Source organism: Sander lucioperca, chromosome 22 (genome assembly GCF_008315115.2).
Source record: "Sander lucioperca isolate FBNREF2018 chromosome 22, SLUC_FBN_1.2, whole genome shotgun sequence".
NCBI lineage: Eukaryota > Metazoa > Chordata > Actinopteri > Perciformes > Percidae > Sander > Sander lucioperca.
In genome coordinates, this window is record NC_050194.1 from 24,578,694 (window position 1) to 24,598,909 (window position 20,216).

A 20,216-nucleotide genomic window follows, 5' to 3' on the forward strand; every position below is an offset into this window, starting at 1 on the left:
AGCCCTAACCGATTAACTACTGTGTGTTTACACAATGCAGTGTGTGCTGCGCTGTTAGTACTAACCATCTCACTTACTTACAGTTGAATGAGCAATTTAAAGCTAGAGCTGGAACAAATTCAAATGTTGCTGTACAATTAATTGTCTCAGAAGTAATTGCAATTAACAATATAATTGTCTCTTTCAGTCAAATTTTAAAAAAGATATATTATTTATTTACTTTTTTCCCCAGGATACATCTTTTGGTTATATAACTGTCATGTGACCGAGGTAATGTAATAATATATACACAGCCTATGAAGTAAACAACGCCTCTTTATTATCATAAAACATTTCTGTTTCCCCCGCTGCTCATTCTTGTTACTATGAACATGTTTAGGGTCAAGTGCCAACAACCAATAGTTGAAATAATAATAAAAATATATAGTCCGACCAATTATCACTTATATAATTACAATTTGGCAATTTGACAATTACACAATTATGTAATAATTGTTACAGACCTATTTGCAGCACCACAACACGTGGTAATCCATGCTTTTGTTGAATATATATTTTACATTATTGCTTTTTTTTTTGATTCTTCGCCTTTCAGGCAGCCATTGCTTCTATTTATTCCACTTATCTATGAAAATGAACTTGCAGAGACTTCAAATCTGCGTTGTAACCCATGACAATGACCAGTTTCTGGCCCTGTGGTGAATTGTTGTGGTACAGCAGCTGCGAGCAGACGTTCGGTTCATTTAAGGATTCTCCGACATCTGAGAATCGATCAAATCAGCTCAAAAAGCGTTGCACTGAGAAACAGAAACACAGTTGTTAAAATTTTGAATTTGTCTGCTGTTTATCAGCCAATTTTCAAATTTTCTTTTACGTTTTTTTTTAAAGATCTTCTAGAGGATTTTGATATTAAGCCGTTCGTTAACGCCCATCTCCGAAAGATCCTAAATGTTACTTACTGTGTTTTGGATGTTTTCATTTGTTGAAATATTGTCCTGTAACTATGAGTGTCTCGATTTCGGTGGATCGGTGAGCCCACCACTGTGTTTTTCTCTCTCCATCCCTGCCTACATGCGCACATCCGAATCCTGACTTTCAAATCAAATGGTGGATTTGGAGAATCGGGACAGCCCTACATATAACTACCTATGATTTTCCTTTTTATTTTTCAAGTCAGTCGTAATTTAATGAACTTTGAAATATATTGAAATGTTTTCTTTTTATTTTTGTTAGTTCAAAGACTAATATTTAAACTGAGGTTCAGATTTATTCTTGATCCCCGAAACAGCCATTTACACAACGGCTTCAAAACATTCTCACTTGAAGGTACATTTAGTAGCTGCTCTGGAGCTTGTAGTCATTTCACGTAGTCGGTATATAGAGTTTTTCTGAGCCCCTTAATGATTTATTTACTTAAAGTAACATTGTATTATTTTATCTTATGCTATCAGGGTTTTCCCTACCATTCTAAGGCTTAGGCACAGCACCTAAGCCAAATGAATGTAAAATCAGTGTGAGCATCAAAACTTACTAAATGACTTTCTCAGATCTAATCTGATGGTGGTTGGTCCCCGGTGGACATCTTTAGCAAGTTTTGTATTTAAGCTTTTTGAGTGTTATTTGTTTATTATCTGCTCTAGCTTTTCCAACGTTTTAGTCACAGATATGGTGATAATAATTGTCCAAAATTGAATTAATTGAATTTTTTTTTTTTTCATGCGAAAACCATTTTCTCAAGGCAGGTCCCATAAACCCCCCCGCCAAATACGTGCACCTAAGTCTTCCACAAACCTTGGGAAAACACTGTGATATAATGGCGTAACCAAAAACATATATAGTAGTTTCATTGCTCACTATCCCCCCCTTTCTCTCTTTAAATCCACCCCCCTGTCCCGACACCCCCCGCTCTGACAAACCTGCTGCAGGTCGAGAGAAGAGAAAGGGTCCCATGATCTCTACCGGTGATGCTGAGTTCCCGCGGGATTACCACACCCTGGCTGCCGGCGGCAACCGCGGGGCCCGGCGGTTCCCCGACAACAACAACGGGGGGTTCACGTCGTCCTCGCTGGACCGCCGGCACAACTCGGTGGCCGCCAAGAGCCTGGAGGCCCTGAACAGCATCCACAAGGCGGACATCGAACGCCAGCGAGACGCCCTCATGGATCTCCAGAAGAGCAAGTTCTCCAACAGCCCCGGCAGCGTGTCGCAGGGCTCCGCTCCTGCTGGACGACAGGTATCTTCACATCACACTGCACCTAGTCTCGCATTGCCACAGCGTTTTGGAGTAAGCACACACAAATACATTCTGGGATAGGAGAAAAAAAATGATCTGCATTGTTTCCATTTCTTTAAACCAATCACAATCGTCTTGGGTGGCGCTAAGCTCTGGACGTAGCGATGGTGGCTCTGCTAAATACTCTCAGGAAGGAACTTGTTTTGGTGGAACATTTGCATCCCGCAAAAGAAAACGCCACATACAATATTAAATGAAGTTAACTGTTCACACAATACAGTAACGTGAGCTATTTAAATTAGCTGATACATGGTTAAACCTCATTGGCTCTTACCAGTATATCTCCGTGTGTACTTTGTCCACAACAATCCCACCAATCAGTCCCAAAACGTCCCAGTTAGAGAGGAAACGCCCTAAACATATTCTTTGTAAATCTTTACCATCATTCCCGAAAGAACCAAGCAGACCTGCCTTGTTGCACGATTCAAGTTATCTTCAAAACTTGCCATTTTCAGCGTGTAGCTTGCTAGCGAAGTTTGTTGTATCCCGAAGCGGTAGGGACTTTTGAGAACAGCAACACACACAGAGCGAATATCCTGCGTGTCAGCAACGCTCCTGATGTCAGGCTTTATACTGGAAATGTACTTCTGTTAATCCAGACTACAGTTAGCCTGGCTCTGCCCTCCTACGTACTTCCGCTCAATTTTCATTCCCCTTCAGTACTCCGTCTGGGTTTGCGGTATATTCTTGGGTTTTCTCCAGCCAAAGATTTGGCGGTCCAATCAACGAACAGAGGGAGTGGCTGAGAACGATGACGTTGAGGTTGTGCGCTAGTTTGAGTTGTAGTTCCGTAATGGCGGCGGAGAAAGATGCGAGTGAAGCCATTCGGTCCGTTGTGGCAACGCTGCCGAATATCCAGAAGTTAAAGCCCGAGCAAGAACAATCTGTGCTGAGTTTTGTTGGTGGCCATGATGTTGTGGCCCTCCTGCCCACGGGGTTCGGGAACAGTTTGATTTTCCAGCTCGCTCCGTTAGTGGTGAAGGAGTTGGCTAAGGCTAACGCTAGCGATGCTAAGCCGACGTCACGCCCAAACGTTAGCGATTGGTTATGGCAGATCCAGAGTGGCTCTGGGCAGATCCAATAGTTTTAAACTTCAACAGAGTACCCGCCTTCAAGGAAGTTAACACTTGTCAATGGAGAGTGGCCAGACTCTCTGTACAAATGAAATGTACTAGAGTCTGGTAGGACCAGGCTAATGGACCAGAGTCTGGTAGGACCAGGCTAGACTACAGTGCACCTGATACACCTAATTAGCTGACATCAACAAACACAATATCAAAGCATGCTTTCATGTTAGTAACAGGGGTTTCATTATAACTGCACCAACTGCTGCACCTCTTGAATGAAGAAGTCTTGCAAATCACAGATCCATATATCTATAAAAAACTGATCTACTGTAGGAGAGAGCAGCCTTCGGAAGGGGGGGGGTGTATGAGCTCTCTGATTGCTTTCTGTTCCCACATGTGAACATTATCTTCCAGGGAGATAATAACGGCACATTGGTGGGCTTGGAAACCCACACAAGCGCACTACGTGGCGCGATGCCTCTGGGGCTTTAGATGCTCACAGTGGAGGCATTTTCATGAGCCGATGTTCGGGCGTAAATGGCCACTGTTTTAGTGTTTATTATTTAAAAGAGTCAGCGACAGAATATGGAGAAAAGGATTCAAGTGAGAGAAAATGTCAGAATGTGAAATATTAAACTTAGCGCTCCTCAGCGATCTTCATATCCCCCCCTTTACATTGTGCCATCAATCAGCACATGCTCTGACGGATACCTGAGACAGATGGTCCAAAACAGAATCGCCCGCTGCAGCTTTTCTCTCTGTGCAGCCTCAAGGATGAGATCAGCATTTTGTTTGCTTTCTGTCTGAGAGCGAGTTTGGAAGATGGATGTCAGTTTCATGTCTGTGTGTTCAGTACGGTGCTAGAGTCAGGGTGTGGTTAACCTAGCTTAGCATAAAGACAGGATGAACAGCTAGCCTGGCTCTCTCCAAACTACAAACACATCTAAAGCAGTATTGTTAACATAATAGATCTGGTTTGTTTAAGTTGTTTTTAATAGACCAAAAAACTAATCGATTAATCAAGAAAGTAATCGTTTGTTGCAGCCCAATTCTCCTACAGTATGTGTCTCGAGAAGAGAGAGTATGAGACTCAAATAAATGAGATTTGTAACTGTTTCAGAATATTCAGAATCGATATGTATTGATAAATCGATATTTTTGACAACACTAGGACACAAACCTATGATGGATGTCTTTCTGAATCAGATTGAGCCGACCCTGCTTCACAACCAGGGCTGGGGAAGTGGCATTGCTACCAGAGATGGAAATAATTCAGTCATACCAACGATTAAACATAATTTAACCAACTCACAGAAAAAAGAAGAGAGAGAAAAAAGCATGCAAAAGTTGGTCAAGATCGAGTATATGGACGGACCAAGAGGTGGAACTGAAACTTCACTTATTTTCTTTTAATTATTGGATGTAATTTAGTGAAACTCTATGGTTTTATCAGTGAAGTGAACTACAGTACACGTCAGCATATAGTCTCTGCCAACGGTAAGAAGCAGAGTGGCAGCTGCTGCATATGAATAAGTCACATGAGGATCGAACACACGTAGAGTCGACCCGCGTCACACGCGTCTGGTGTCTGAAAGTGGTATCAAAACAGACTGCTTGTCCACCATCGATCTTCTTTTTATAATCCACCGAGTGACTCAATTATCATGAGATGTTTATCCAGGACGGTGACAAGCAGAGTGACTGATCTGGATCTGGCCTAGTTTTGGACTCTGTGAAGGCAGGATGGTACCAGACCTGGCAACCTCACTGTGACGACAAGACCGGCTGTTGTTCTCCAAGAAACCACACACTGTCAGTTTTTAAATTCTGTTCATATGAGGGTCAAACAAATTAGATGTTGTGTTAATTAGGAGCTTTAGGCTACATCTACACTACTACGTTTTAGTTTAAAAACTAATATCTTTTGCTGCGTTTACGCCTCACGTCCACATTACTGCAGCGTTTCCGAGCCCCTAAAACAGAGACATTTGGAAACACTGCTGCCCTTCGTTTTGGTTTGAAAACTCCGGGGTTGCGTTGTAGTCTGGACGGACACAAACGGAGACATTTGGAAACGATGACACACGTCAGTCAGTCTTATCGGTTAGGTAGCTTACAGACCTTTCCGTAACAGTTCCACCTCGTCATCGCTCCAACATAATAAATCCCTGCTCTTACTTTTCACCATTTCTCCAAGTATTTTCTGTATTTTCAACTTACACATCCATGATTTACGACAGCAGAGTAACGTCTGACAATGTTCTTCCTGTTTACATCTGCACGCACATGCCCAGTGTGTGTGAATGGTCATGTGATGTGTGTTGTCAGACGTGTTAATATGGACGGAGATTAGTTCTGCTGCTGGAGCTAAAACTCTTGTGTGGACGGAGATCCATCTCTCAGAAAGAAAGCAAATATATTCCCAAATTGTTGAGCTATTCCTTTAAGTATGCTCTTTCTATCTCTCTCTCTCTCCATCCCTCCGTCAGCTTCTGTCCATCATGTCTCCATCTGCTCTCATCATCTCTCATCTCCCCCCATCTCATCTCCTCCTTCCTCTCCACCCACTCTTTGCTCTTTCATGTGCTGTGTTTGTTTACCCAAACCACACCATCTATCTCCTGATGAAAAAGGTGGACTGATACGAGAGAGAGAGAGAGAGAGAAGGAGAGTGAGATGGAGAAACAGGTGGAGTCTGCTGTCGTCATGGCAACCCACCGTTTTCCCATATAAGGCAACTAAGTGATATCATATGGTTGGCAATGCCTGGGCTTTGGAAGGAGGCACACGCAGCAGGAGAGAGAGCGAGCGACAGGAAGAGACAGTGAAGGAAAAGAGGAAGGATTTCTTTATTGTATATGTCAGGGGCGAGAGAGGGTGACGGACAGGGAGAGAGAAAGGGGAAGGGACAAGAGGGAGGAGGAGGAGGAGCAGGAAGAGATGCTTGCTGCCTCTGAGGCGCTACTACGGGTACCAGCGAGGGGGGACTCTGGCAGATCCTCAGGGCGCGGGAAAGACAGAGCCGCAGTGGAAAAAAAAAAGATGGAGAGGGGGGAGGAGAAGGAGGGAGGCGTGTGGAGCGGGAGGATGCACCAGGCGGCCGACGTGCTCATTAAGTAGCAACGGTAACTCTCTCTAACCCCGTCCTTGCATCCTCAGCAGAGACATTTCGGCTGCGATGACTGTGTGACGCTTCTGCTGCTGCATGAATAATGACGGATGGATGGATGTGTGTGTGTGTGTGTGTGTGTGTGTGTGTGTGTGTGCATGTGCATGTGTGCGTGTGCGTGTGTGTCGTACAAGTGGCTGGTAGACTCGATGAGCACACAACTCATCCTCACCTCTATTTCTGTTCAGTGTGAGTGTATGACTACATGTGTGTGTGTTTTGAGGGGGAGGGTCTGTGTGTTCCCACAGCAGGCAGGTGTTGACCAGGTGTGTCTGTGCTGCCGCAGTGACGTGTGTGTCTATGTATGTATGGGAATGCATGCTTGCTGATATGTGGAAGGAAAACAAAAGTGTGTGTAAGCACAAACATAAGTGTGTGTGAGTGAGTGCACATGTGTTGGTGTGTGTTTTTGGGCTTGGGAACGGAAAAAAAGAGGGTGGGTACAAAGATGGCTACTTGGCATGCAGGTCAAGCATGCATGTCTCTCTGCTCATCCCTCTCTCTCTCTCTCGTCTTTCTCCCCTCGCCTCCCTAAGTCTGTCTCTGTGCATATGTGCGCTTTGGGATTTCAGCTCAAGTGATTGAGAAATATTGCAGGCAGTAATCACTGAGTCACGGTGCATAGGGGGCCTGTTTGTGTTGGATGAGACAGGTTTTATGTTCCAAAAAAAAAAAGTCTGCTTGTTGGTGCATTAAATTATTTTTGTGGAGTGACTTGGTGGCAGATATGGCCATTTTCAATTTAAGGTGAATAAACCAAGTCAGTGGGTGATTAGACAGCGCACGGCTCTGTGTGAACGGCAAGATATATTAGGGATTCTAACACAATGGGTGCTTGACTTCACAATTATCAGCTGTTTGTTTCTGTCACAATGATTCTGTGAGAGGGGTGATAATCCTAATGCCTATTTCCCAGTTGTCAACTTGTAATTATGATGCCGCCGCATGGAGGTCCTTCAAAGTTAAAAACAGGAACTCAACCGGGGGTTATAGAGTTTGTTAGAGGTTGTTAGAGCTGTATCTGGACACATGATCCTTGACGAGGATAAGGCGGAAAGTAAAGTGGTGAGAAATTAGTGCAAGTAGTAATGATGCTAATTTAGTTTAGATGGCCGACTCTCGTTAACCGAATATTAACCGTGAAGCAGCAGGCAACTAAGTCCCAGTTTACCAGTGTGGGAGGCTCGGACAGTTCCATGTTCAGATTCCGCGGACAGCTCAGTATAATAAGACCAGCTTTGCCCAGACTTGTACCGGTCCCGCAGCCATGATGTTGCACGCATTGTCGTGGACACATGCAGTTTGAGTCATTTTTTATGAAAAAAGTAAAAGTTCTCTGATCCAAGCTTCTTATATGTGAATATGTTCTAGTTTCTTCTCTCCTCTGTTTCAGTAAACTGAATATCTTTGAGTTGTGGACAAAACAAGACATTTGAGGACGTCATCTTGGGCTTTGGGGAACACATTTTTCACAATTTATTTCACCACAGCCGTACTAGCTTTACCTTTATCAAATCGGCTGAAAACGACACCAGGCTGCAACAGTATAACGTTAACCATACATGCCTCTACAAACGTCAGACTGCTCGCCTGTAACTCAACATTTCTCCGTTCTTGGCTGAGATGGACGACAAAGCGATGCATAAAGCGCATGCATGTTTAAAAAAAAAAAGAATATTCAAATCCCAAAATTCTAAATCGAATACCTGACTATCGAACGAATATTTGAATACTCGGATCCAGCCCTAGAAACAACTAATCGATTAATCAAGAAACTAAGGCAACAACCGATTCAACCACAATGAAAGTAATCGTTAGTTGCAGCCCTAAACCAATGTCACAGAAGATCGTGTGGAGTGGAACAGATCGGTACATTGGTCAAGTCAATGTCACTGGCACATGCTGCTGCCAGAGTAAAGAAATGTGCCAAATCAGCTTTGACTAGCGATGGCCGTGTCAGAAAACAGATCAATATCGGGCATGAGAGTCTGGGTTTTTTCAAGGTGCATTCCCAAGTTGTTGTGGTCTTGCAACTGTAGTAAAATCAGATCAGATATATACATACATAAGCTTAATGTAAGACCCATACCGTATTGTCCTTTCACATAGCGACAGGGATTTTGGTAAACGTAACATGCAGATTGCGGAAAGGGAGGAGAATTCTGTCTGAAATCGGCGGCCAATGGCAGGCCTATATGCTCAGTCTACATCCTGTGAGTCAGACTAGATCAGGTATGATTGTGCTGTTTTGGTCAGCGGGATTGGATTGAGGCCGACAAACCACACAGAGCTCTGAAATCTGGGTCACAGCAGCCCACAGGCCTGTTGGTCTTTCTTTATTCACAAACCCTCTTCTTCTATTCTTCAACTCCCTTTTCAAAAGTTGCGACTGAGATTTCAGGAGAAAATATTTGAGGATCCATGCAGCTCCCAGAACAGCTGCTCAAACATTAATTCATTTCCACCTACACCTTAGTTTAATTATTAAGGGAATACCTTTTTTCCAAAAGCTCTCAGCATATGTGCTGCAATTTTAGACTCTCAGACAACATTGACCCACCTGTGCTTTTGACTTTGAAGTCACAATTAAGTTCCTCAGAAGTCAGTGAATTAATGCAGTGACAGTAAAATTGTTGCAGATGGTTTGTTGTGACAGTTACTTGTCGATTTGTAGACTTCTTCTTCTTTGTGTTCTACATGGCAACCAAAGAGGTGCTGAGAGGGAAAAAGGTAGCTAAATAATATCAGAATTGGCTTAATTGGACAATTATGTGAACACAGACAAGGAACAGCTTGTATTTTAGGGCTGTCCTCGACAGATCTGTAAAACTGAGTTTCTCCACAAAGAATCATGCAAAAGCTCCACTTTAAATCTTGTGTTTTCCACAGATGTGCTCATAAGTTTCTTAAAAATAAGTCATTCGGCATGAAAAAACTAAAAAAGTGACTAATCGACTAAAGTAATCTTAGTCGACAGAGACCAAAACGACGATTAGCAAACTAATCAACTAAGAGGTGGCAGCCCTAGTGTATTTAAACTTGAAAAATATGTAATTTACAGGTACAGAACAGGGTTATTGCACGGCGATGGTTCATGACAATTACTAAAATAGAAGGAGTCTGTCTGTCCTACGATTTTCTCGACAACCATTCGTCCGGTCGACTTTACACTTGGCGGCTGTATTGCTGAGGACCCAAGGAAGTGCAGTGTTGAGTGCGAAGTTGTGTTGAGCAGTCTGGACAACTGAAGTAAATACTAGTTATTTAAAAATTCAACACAATTCACTCTAAGTGTGTTTGGTAGTGCTGTAAGGTGGTTAAGCTGGCAACAGTTAGAAGTTAGTTAGTTTTCTTTCAACATTTTGAATTTTATATGATAAATGCTTTCGTTCGCCATAAAAAAAGACTTGAAGAAGTAGTTTTAAATGGGATGAGTCAGAAGTTTATTTGTGTAATAATGTATTTGCAATTCTGTAATCGTCCCCTGCAATGAAAGTAGTTAGAGAAGTTAAACTCCTTTCTAGGGCTGAAATGATTCCTCGAGTAACTTGAATAATTTGATTGCTAAATGTCATCGATTCAAAAACCTTTACCTCAAAGCTTAGTTTAAACAATGTAACTAACATTGTATACTGCTGTGTTTCCGCACGCACAATGGGCTGACGCTGCTGTAGACACATGCCGTGAAGACTGACAGCGCAGATTACAAAATGAAGGAAGAGAGCGCAAATAGTGAGGGGCTAAGAGAAGAGACAGGCAGAGATAAATAAGAAAGGTTGGTATCATTTTAAGCTGCAAAAAAATGAAAGGTAACATTAATGTCTGCATGCAGTCTCTCGTCCAGCGTTTTACACAACTACAGCATGCTACTCTGCAAATCGCGACTTTTTAGAAAACAAGCTAAAACGAAAGCTGTTGGTAAACTTAGCTGCTGGCGGAGACAAACCAGCCCCCTCTCTCTTTACCAGCACCTCCTGCACATGGCTACTTAATATGCCCGTGAATGCCGATGATGTCTGCATTCTTCATTCTTTCTAAACTTTACTCAGATCAGCCTTCTGAAAATGTGTCACCTTGAACAGTATAGTTGAATAGCTGCTGTAAGCTTTGTACAGTCACATTAACCTGGAATTAGTGAACAGCTTTTTTGTATATGCAGTGTAAAGAGCTAGAGGCGTGGAAGGGGAAGGGGGCCGAAAAAGATTTACATTTGGGCCACCTAATTTAGGGGCTGGGTGGCCCATGCGTCTATTCCTGTTACTGTATGCAATTTAAGAAATTAAATTGTTGCTTTTTCTAAAAATTAAAACTTTCTTTTGTATATTTACTATTGCTATTTACTATAAAGCAAAAGGATTTCTTATCCGATTACTTGATAAATCGATGGAATAATCGGTAGTATACTCGATTGCTAATCGATAGATGCAGCCCTGCTCCTTTCACTCATCTGTCGAAAAACAATAATGCTTCTCTTTTCTCTGCTGCAACATTGTGCAGCTTCTTTGTTTGTTCCTTCGACCTTTATGTTTCGTTATGTGTCGAATGTGATATCAGCCTCGGCTACAAGTCAAATTGGCTGTGATGAGGTCCATTCATCATTCGATTACTGTTGACTCGACCTCTTAACAGACGCCTGCGTTCATCCAAATATTGTGAAGAGGCATCTGTTGTTGAGCAACAATACACTGCAATCAACAGCCTGCAAGGTCTGTTCACACGTAAAGTTAAGACCTGGAGAAAAACATTTAAGTCAAATAAATAACGATGTTGGGATCGGAGACGATCTGGGCATTTTTTAACTGATCGGGGATCACCCCGAACACCCTACTCCGATCATTTTCTTCAGTAAATTCTACACCGTTCTAAGTAGAAATATGTTAGTTTTACAAAAGTGCTACCTGCACTAAGTTAAATGTATTAAGCTGAAGACATCTTTTAGTTACTTTGTTTACTTAGTTATTTTTGTAAAACAAAAAAAACGGTGTGCAGCTCTATTATATATGCAAATACAAGTATCGGATCGGTACTCGGTATCGGCAGATATTCAATATTTTTAAGATCGGATCAGGACATCCCCAGAAATAATATGTATAAAAGCGTTAATTTTGACACAAATAAGAGCAGCCAGATCCAAGTGTCCAGTTTGTGTTTGTCTGAGATGTAAGAATCATTTATTCATTCCTGTGATCTTAAAGCGCTCTGGTTGTGTTAGGTTGGATAAAAGTGTGTGTGTGTGTGTGTGTGTGTGTGTGTGCGTGTGTGTGTGTGTGTGTGTGTGTGTGTGTGTGTGTTAGAGCTGTCAGTCTTTCTCTATAATACCGAATTTAATTTGTTATTTCTTTGAATACTCAAATAATATTCAAATATTTAATGCTCAAATGCAGCCTGTTATAAATATGTACTACATTACTCAGGCTTATGCATTGTCAATGCCACTATAATCATGTGGTTGTTGTTACACGTTCTGTCCACTAGAGGGACTTCCAACATCAGCCTGGCCTTGAAGGGGACCTATGTCACGGCGCATTGCATTTCTGGCACGCCGCTCTCTGTTTACATTATATTCCACACAAATCAAAAGAGAACTCCGTAATGAAACATTATCTAACAAGTGTAGTGAAGCGGCTCTGTTGTAAAGGCTAACGTTGCTCAGTTAGCACAATGACATCATGTTAGAAAGCACAGCCAAAATGATTTGTCATAAATTAAGTAACAATAGTGTTAGCCACGATGCTAACGGCATTGATTACTAAGCCAAACGGTGCTGTCACCACTATTTTTGTGATTTAAAAGCAACCTGTTTCTTGCAGATTGTCACGTTACTGAGAATACAGCTGTTAGTCGTTAATATATGAAGTCAATGCTAACTCTGACAGCTGTAGGGCAGCTAACATTATCTTTAGCTGTCTCCATGAAGCTCCCAACTAAGCTCCTATAACTCGCGACGCAGCTAGGAAACCAGAACGAGCTAACTATTGATAACATAAGCATTTTGGCTCGGTGGATATTTTTTTTTTTTTTTTTTTTGACTTTGTGGCGAACAAAGGCTCAACACACCTGTATATCTTTATTTCAGGTATCTTCACTTGTAACAAGAACTACATTTCAAAGACACTGAAAATCTGAACCAAAACCTCGACAGAAAAAAAGAAATAGACTTGGTCGTTTTCAATTTAAGGCTAGCATAAAATAAAAAGATTTCCTCTCAACATTTTATCTGCAAGCAAAAGATGCATTCATTTTCATTCAATATGGCATCGGCCAGGTTTATGATGACATCACATCACCGAATTAAACCGTCAAACCTTGCTGGCGTTTGAGATGTACACATTAGAGCAGTATTAAATGAACCTCCCACTGCCAAGAACTGTGAGATGCACATTCATTATTAAACCATGTCACTAATGCACTAAAAACATCCAGAGTGTAGGTTGTAAGAATGTGACTGGACTGATAATGGCCTTTTTCATTCAAAATCCAAAACATGTTATCGTTCTAAATATCTACAGTCATAGCTGAGCTTTCTCAAAACTGTGGGACAAAAAATCTTAATTTTAGTCATTTACAATGACTAACAAGTGATAAAGCAGCTGGATGACTTCAATGTGGGTTAAAGTAAGTGCTGGGAACAGCCTCCACTTGGAGACAAATTTGCTGTTACTCGGCTCAAAATTTGGGGAAATTTAAGGTGGCATTAAGCAGTGCATCAGGAGACCTGTGGCTCCACGGTAAAATATATTCAAAATTTTCAAAAGGCAAAAAGTGGAAAGCTGAAAATTTAAATTAGAGTCATAAATGCCAGAGTAACTGGCTGTATGTCCCGCAAAATGAATACAAATCCAAATTTGCAGTGCAGTCTTCCTTCACGTAGCAACCCACAATCGTGTCATAGGACAGAAAAAAGAGTGAAACACCCAGTATGAAAACAAATCAAAGCCAAATATTATGACTTACACACTAGAGGTTAAATCAAGTACTTATGCTTCATACACATAAACAAAAATGCACTTAAGTCTTTTCGAATTTGATTCCAAACAGACACATACTAATACCAACAGACAGGCACATGTGCTCATACAACACTTTGGTTTCAGCTGTCGTCAAACTTTTTACTTAATTTCAACAAATAATCAAGTTCGCAAGACCTCAGGCCAGTGTCTTGTGTGAAATGAGTGGAGGCAAATTTGGCAACGGTAAAAATGAATGAATCTTGCACTCCTTTTTTCTAACCATCCAAGTTATAAAATTAAGTACATTTGTTGAAGTTTATAATTTAAAACCAGCTTACCTCTTTTATCATGACATTTTCCTTTCTAATAATGCTGGTTGTATCAGCACTTTAAAAAAGGACCACACTGGCAATATTCGTTATTTTTCGTATTGTCTTATTGTTGTAGCATCTTACATCCTCTCAAAATGAAGTAAAAAGTTTGACGTGAGCAACTGAAACCACACTTGTACATTACAGAAAACATAATGCTCCATATGGTAACTGGGGAATTCCCCCCAAAAAACGTGTATTCAGTAGTTCTGATGAATATAAGGCATTGTTATACTTATCAGGATTCAAGGGCGTTGGTTTAGATTGTGCAAATGCATCACATATTAGAGAAACAAAATAACAGAATGAGGGAGACCATGTAAGGTAAAACTGTTTGTTGCAGATACTTGCATCCTTCTACATTTACGCTGTAAACTTTTTTTGAGTGATTCTTATACTGTAACTGTACACTCTGCATTTAACTATTTTTTTTTTTTATTTTCACATTTTTAGGCAAGTCATGGTCCCAGGTAGTACAACAGTTTAACTAATGCTGAGCTGAGCAAAGCCCATCAATTTGATGTAATCTGGTATTTCAGACCCCTCAGTTCCAGAGGCCAGTTTGAAAGTGACATTTCTATTGCCTTGGGGTTCATCAACTATTTTCTGCAAATTTGCAGCAACTATTACTAAGTCCCTCCCGTCCACCAGGCCTGCTGACACCAGCTCCTGGGACACACCATCTGCTGTGTCTCTCCCTGGCATAAATTCAAAGCGGATGTCATTTAGCTCCTTTTTTGAATTTCTTAACCTTAATACCAAACTAATGGGAGCCTTGACATCTCCTGAGGCAGCTAGAGTCTGTGTGGTGGGAGCAGCAGCAGCGGGTACGCCTGGCGTGGGAGATGTAGCCTGCGCAGTGGGTGGAGTGCTGACTGGTGTGGGCTGCAGCGGAACCTGGCCTGCAGCCTGAGGTAGTTCGGCCTGACCTGCAGCCGTCACCTGGAGTGGACTACTTAAAGGCTCAGGGGTCTGGAAAACCTCAGAATTCTGTGATCCCTCCTTTACTCTTAGTGACCTTAAGGCAGCAACGGCTGCTTTGGCCTCTTCACTTTCTTCTTCCAGCTCATCGTCACTCCATTCCCTTTCGCCATCCTCCGTTTTATGCAGCAGAGCCCTTGAACCTGGCACTCGACGTACCCTTTTCGACCTCATAGTAAATACCATAAGAGAGACATACAACACCTGCCAGTTGAAGAATTTCATAAACCTGTCTAGGTCTTTCTGTTAGATGCCTATCTGCCAAGTCTCTTTTGTCACAGGTGCAAAACCTGTTTGTGGTGTCAGAAGAAACTAAAACACTGGAAACTAATCAAGTATTTGCCCCAGTTTCTGTTCCTTTTGGAACCGTAACCACTGCTGCTTTAAGGTCATAAGAAGCTAACACTGTATATTTTTTATATGTATGTCAAGTAAGAAATTACAAATCCTCCACTTAAAACGTAAACCTGAAAGTGTGTCATAGTTTACGTGGTTCAAAATATCATAAGCATTGCTACCCCCTCCCCATCGTTCAGACAACTACCACAGTCAAAAAAAAAAATAGTTTCTGGAAATCAGTGTCTGAAGGACTTCAAGGTGCCGCTGAAGGCTACATTCAAAACGCAACAACTTATGAGCAGGTTATTGATAATTAATGCAGATACCTAACTAAGCTCAAAAATGTATGCAAAATCATTTGGGTCACAACAGAAAGGGGAGAAGCTCTGTCATCTCACTGCAGGAACTCATCAAGCAACACTGCTCCCGTTTGTAGGAAAATACTGTCGGTCTGCTGATATTCCAAATGTTACTTATTGTCAATGAATCCAATGAAAAGGCCCAAACCAACGTTGAATGTATCCACTAAAAAGTAGGGCTGGGTATCGTCAATGATTTTTTTCGATTTGATTCACAAGGTTCTGAATCAATTTTCTTTTTGATTCGATATCAGTTAGGTTAGGAACATTTCAGTTACAGTACCAATTTAGCTTGAATATGAAAGAGATTCTACAATTGTACAAGGTTTCTTCTAACCTGCTGAATTTTTTTTTGTGTGTGGCATTTTTTAGGCCTTTATTATGACAGGACAGCTTAGACATGAAAAGGGAGAGAGAAGGGAATGACATGCAGCAAAGGGCCGCAGGTCTGAGTCTGAACCTGCGGCCGCTGCGTCGAGGACTGAGCCTCTGTTTATGGGCACCCGCTCTACCAGGTGAGCTACCCAGGCGCTCACCTGCTGCATTCTTAAAAATATCAATGTTTACATTAAGAACTGACCCGAAAGCAGTTACATTAACATACTTTTTATTTAACATGAACGCACTGTAACGTGCAGCTCTACAGACTCTACAGTCAGTGAGTTTTGAGTGACATTTCATTCAATATCGTGAAGTGACAGAGGGACCCCTTGGCCATGCCAGTTTTTTTTCCCTCACCAAAATGTAGCCTAACTTTGGAGCGTTATTTACAAGCTAGCATGTAAGAGTTGCTACCTATTGATTCCTTAGGTCTATTAGTTTTATGATAGATATGAAAAGATCTTTGGATTTTAGGAATCAATTTTGGATCATTCAAATGAAAATTGATTTAAATCGGAAAAATCAACTTTTTTAAACCCAGCCCTACTAACAAGTATTGTTTGTGTGTATCAGAGTCTGACATATCTTCTTCCTCTGTGTCATAGAGCTCCATTGTTGTTAAAAACACACCAAACTCTGTTGCAGTGGCTGACATGTTCCTTCATCAATATGAACACACACACACTGTCGTTTATGTTGACTCAATCCAACATACACCACCCTGCTCCATTAAATTGCTCACCAGAGCACCAAATGTCGATTAATCCGCCGCTGAAAATAGTCCCCGACACATGCACTTTCATCTTCTTTGAGTGACATTTGTTGCTTAATAACAAAATTATAGAATATTGTCCTAAATCCTTTAATGTAGGCACTTGTCAACTGAGCAATTAGAACAGAAAGATGGCCGAGATAGTCCGAAGTTGTCAGAGTTTATGCTTAGCTGTGATTGGTGCATTGAGGGAAATTAGGGGCATCTCTAAAAATCAGTCGACTGGAACCAACCAAACCGTGAAAAGCAGTCCCAAAACAGAAGTACACAGTATGTGGAAAGGGTTGTCCACATAGGTTTGGCCATAAAGTATACATCAGTGTATGAACATATTAATTATTATGCATCAACTGACTACCAAAGATGAGCACACATGCAGCCTCAGCGCTGCGTCATAAGGAATCAGAAGGACGTTGAATGAATGTTGGTCTCTTCCCAAATAAAGTGAAAATGGCATCTTCTAAATCCAGTGTGTGCATTGCTTTAATCCTGTTTCTGGGTCCATGCCAGACAACTCTGCATCTCGGGAGAGTGAGGGCTAGAATTTGGGAGCGGCATCATTAGTGTGTGTGAAGTCACTGTAAACATTTGATTAATTGCTGAGAAGCAATTACAAGCAATTAAAGTCCTATTATGATGGCAGTGAAGGACAACGCAATTTAATCTGGCTATCATCACAATAATTAGCTCATCATTTTCCCACCAAGCCCAAAGTATAAAATAAATACGCCATGTATTGGTTTGGTTTGCGTCACTACAATTTGTGGTCATTTCATGCAAAGTGGGGGAGACATTTTCGTACCGCACTTGCTTCTTTTGAAATAATGCACCATTTAACCTTTATTAGTCACACTTTGTGGCACATATCTTGACATGGGAGCTGAGTGACAAAGAATTTTCTCTCAGTTCTGGCTTTACCCAGCCGTTGATGTTTTGTAGTCTTGGTGTTTTGCAGCTTTAACACATGAGTAAATGTCTCACGGTCGATCCTTTTCCCCCTCTTTTATCCTCCCTGTCCCTTTTCTGTCTCCTTTGCTCTTTGTTTTTCTTTCCCCCCTAGCAACAACCAAACTACTGGAGCTTCAAGGTCAGTGCCAATACTGTGTTTGTGTTTCAGCGTAAATCTGTCCTTCTGTGTGGATTTGTCTCTAATAGGATAGCTCCTCATTGTGTCTTTGCATGCCTGCTTGCCTTCTCTCCGTTGCATTCACATGTTGGCGCACACCTTTGTGTTTAACTCTCTCTTGTGCTGCATGCTGTGACATTTTTGTCTCGGAAAGTAAAAAGAATTCTTGACTTGAAATGAAGATTGATCGTTGGCTCAGGTGCTGTGTTTGAACTCAGCCCTGCACGTTAGATTTCTGTCCTTCTGTGTGAATGTGTGCTCTAGTTAAGCCAGAAAGCAGCAGGTTAGAGCTCAGATTTCTGCTCCTGCTTTCCAAAAGTCTCTCTTTAAAGGTGTTCTATGGAGCTCATTAGATCTTTTTTCCAGACCTGTGAATGGCTGCCCACACCTGTGATGGTTACACTGATTCAAATGGGTCTGGTATTGTGCTCTCTGACTTTGGCAGAACATTGTAGGCAGGATTAAGAATGGAAACATCCTCTTTCTGTGCCTGGACCAGACAATAGCAACTCTTAAATCGGCATGTTTCTTTGATCAAAGTAAACAATATGAAGTTAACTGCTCGTACAAATCACTGCTGCAGTGAAGCAAGACTTCAAACTTGACAGGACAGATGTTAGGGGTGGGAATCTAAATACTTTACAGACTTTTCTGCATTAAGCCATAATCTTTCAAGAGAGAATCACAATGCATCTATGAATCGATTTCTTCCCCCCCTAACTGATATGTCACCCTAGTGCTGATTGGTTAGGGCAAAACAAAAATAAAACTAGAACTGCAAGCTGTTATGACGGGGTCCAAGCCTCTCCGGCGCAAGTCCCCCCTGTTACCCACGGAGCCCACGAAAGCGAGCCTGCGAAAGAGGAGCACGCGAAAGCAGAACCCAAAGCGCGACAGCGGCGAGGCAAATATCAGGAAATTTCACAAAGTCTGTGGTGAAATGCAATGTCAAACTTCCCATTCATTGAGTAAAATGCCAAAACGCTTGTACCTCAATTATAGTGCTCCTTAAAGGCCAATCATCACCAAATCTAGTATAGAGCCTCAGAGTGGCATGTCGAACAATAATCTCAAGTTTTGTGATGATAGCATTTACTGCGGCAGAGATATTGCAATTGCAAATTTCCCATTTAAATGCATTAAGTTATTTGCCAAAAGGCGTCAACGTTCATTATAGCACCCCCTAATGGCCGATCTTCACCAAATTTGGTACAGAGACTCAGATCAGCATGATGAACAAGCATCACAAGTTTCATGTTGATAGCCATTACTACGGCAGAGAAATTGCAATTGCAAATGTTCCATTTACATGCATAGAGTTATTGACAAAACGCGTCTACGTTGATTATAGCGCCCCCCTAATGGTCAATCTTTTTTATTGTCAAAAAACTGTGATTTTTCGCACATGAAAGTGTAGGCGGAAATATCAGGAGATTCAGCTGAATTCAGGGAACGCGTGGATATGAGTTTTGTGTGATGTACGGTTTGGGAGTTAAAGGGCCAAACGCCACCTAATGGTGGAAATGTGTAGTTTTTTAGTTTATGTGTCACGGTCTGTACCAGCCCTGAAAGTTTCACTTGTGTAACTTGTACGGTGTAGGCTGCAGTATGACTTTTATTGAAGGCAGAATAATAAAAATCTTAGCGAAAACAATAGGGTTCCACAGCTCCGCTGCAGCTGTGAACCGCGTTGCCTTGCAAACGTGGTTCCCAGGCCCCCTCGGGCTTGGACCCCTAACAACACCCCCCTTCCCAAACTGAAATCGGCTAACATAACCATGATGTCGGACTGAATGAGTTGAATCAAAATGCCCAAAAAAATCTGATTTTCTGGTTAAGCGGCAAGCTCAGTGGATATTTTCTTCAGTCCACCACTTTGGTCCGGACTGAAATATCTGTTTATTTATTGGATGGATTACCACGAAGAGGAGAGGATGAAACCTAATGACTTTGGTATTTTCCTGGCTATTCCTGTAGCGCCACCAGCAGGTCAGAGTTTTCACTTATCCTGTGAAATATCTCAACATCTACTTGACTGATTGACAAAAACTTCTGTACAGACATTCATGTTCCCCAGAGGGGGAATCCCAAAGACTTCAGTGATCCTCTGACATTTCCTTTTGCGCCACTATGTGGTTAACATTTGTGGTTTTGAGTGAAATGCCTCAACAACTGTTGGTTAGATTGCCATGAAATGTGCTACATGCATTCACGTCCCCCTCAGGATGAATTGTGACCCGCTGACTTTTCATGTAGCGTCATCGATTCGTGCCCCCAAATGCGGCATGTGTTTGCTGTGCAGCATGCACTTTTTCTTTTATTACGGTTCAAGTGCAGCCTACTGTAGGTGAGAACTTAATGTGCCTCACTTGCAAGTTTGACTGCTTCCAGGCCTTGGGGGCAGTTAC

At 41.8% G+C, this 20,216-nt stretch overlaps 1 protein-coding gene across 6 annotated transcripts in view; it reads left to right on the top strand.

Moving 5' to 3' along the window:
• zgc:114120 (uncharacterized protein LOC619267 homolog) overlaps positions 1-20,216 on the top strand; it is a 125,665-nt gene that overhangs the window by 49,798 nt on the left and 55,651 nt on the right. For 5 of the 6 annotated variants that reach the window (XM_035997495.1, XM_035997494.1, XM_035997496.1 and 2 more), the window contains exons 2-3: positions 1,926-2,233; positions 17,743-17,769. In XM_035997495.1, coding sequence (XP_035853388.1) covers positions 1,949-2,233; positions 17,743-17,769 — 312 coding nt within the window. In that variant the 5' untranslated portion in view covers positions 1,926-1,948. Of the gene's footprint in view, positions 1-1,925; positions 2,234-5,921; positions 6,486-17,742; positions 17,770-20,216 lie in introns of those variants that run through there. The other variant, XM_035997498.1, reaches the window with a different exon arrangement.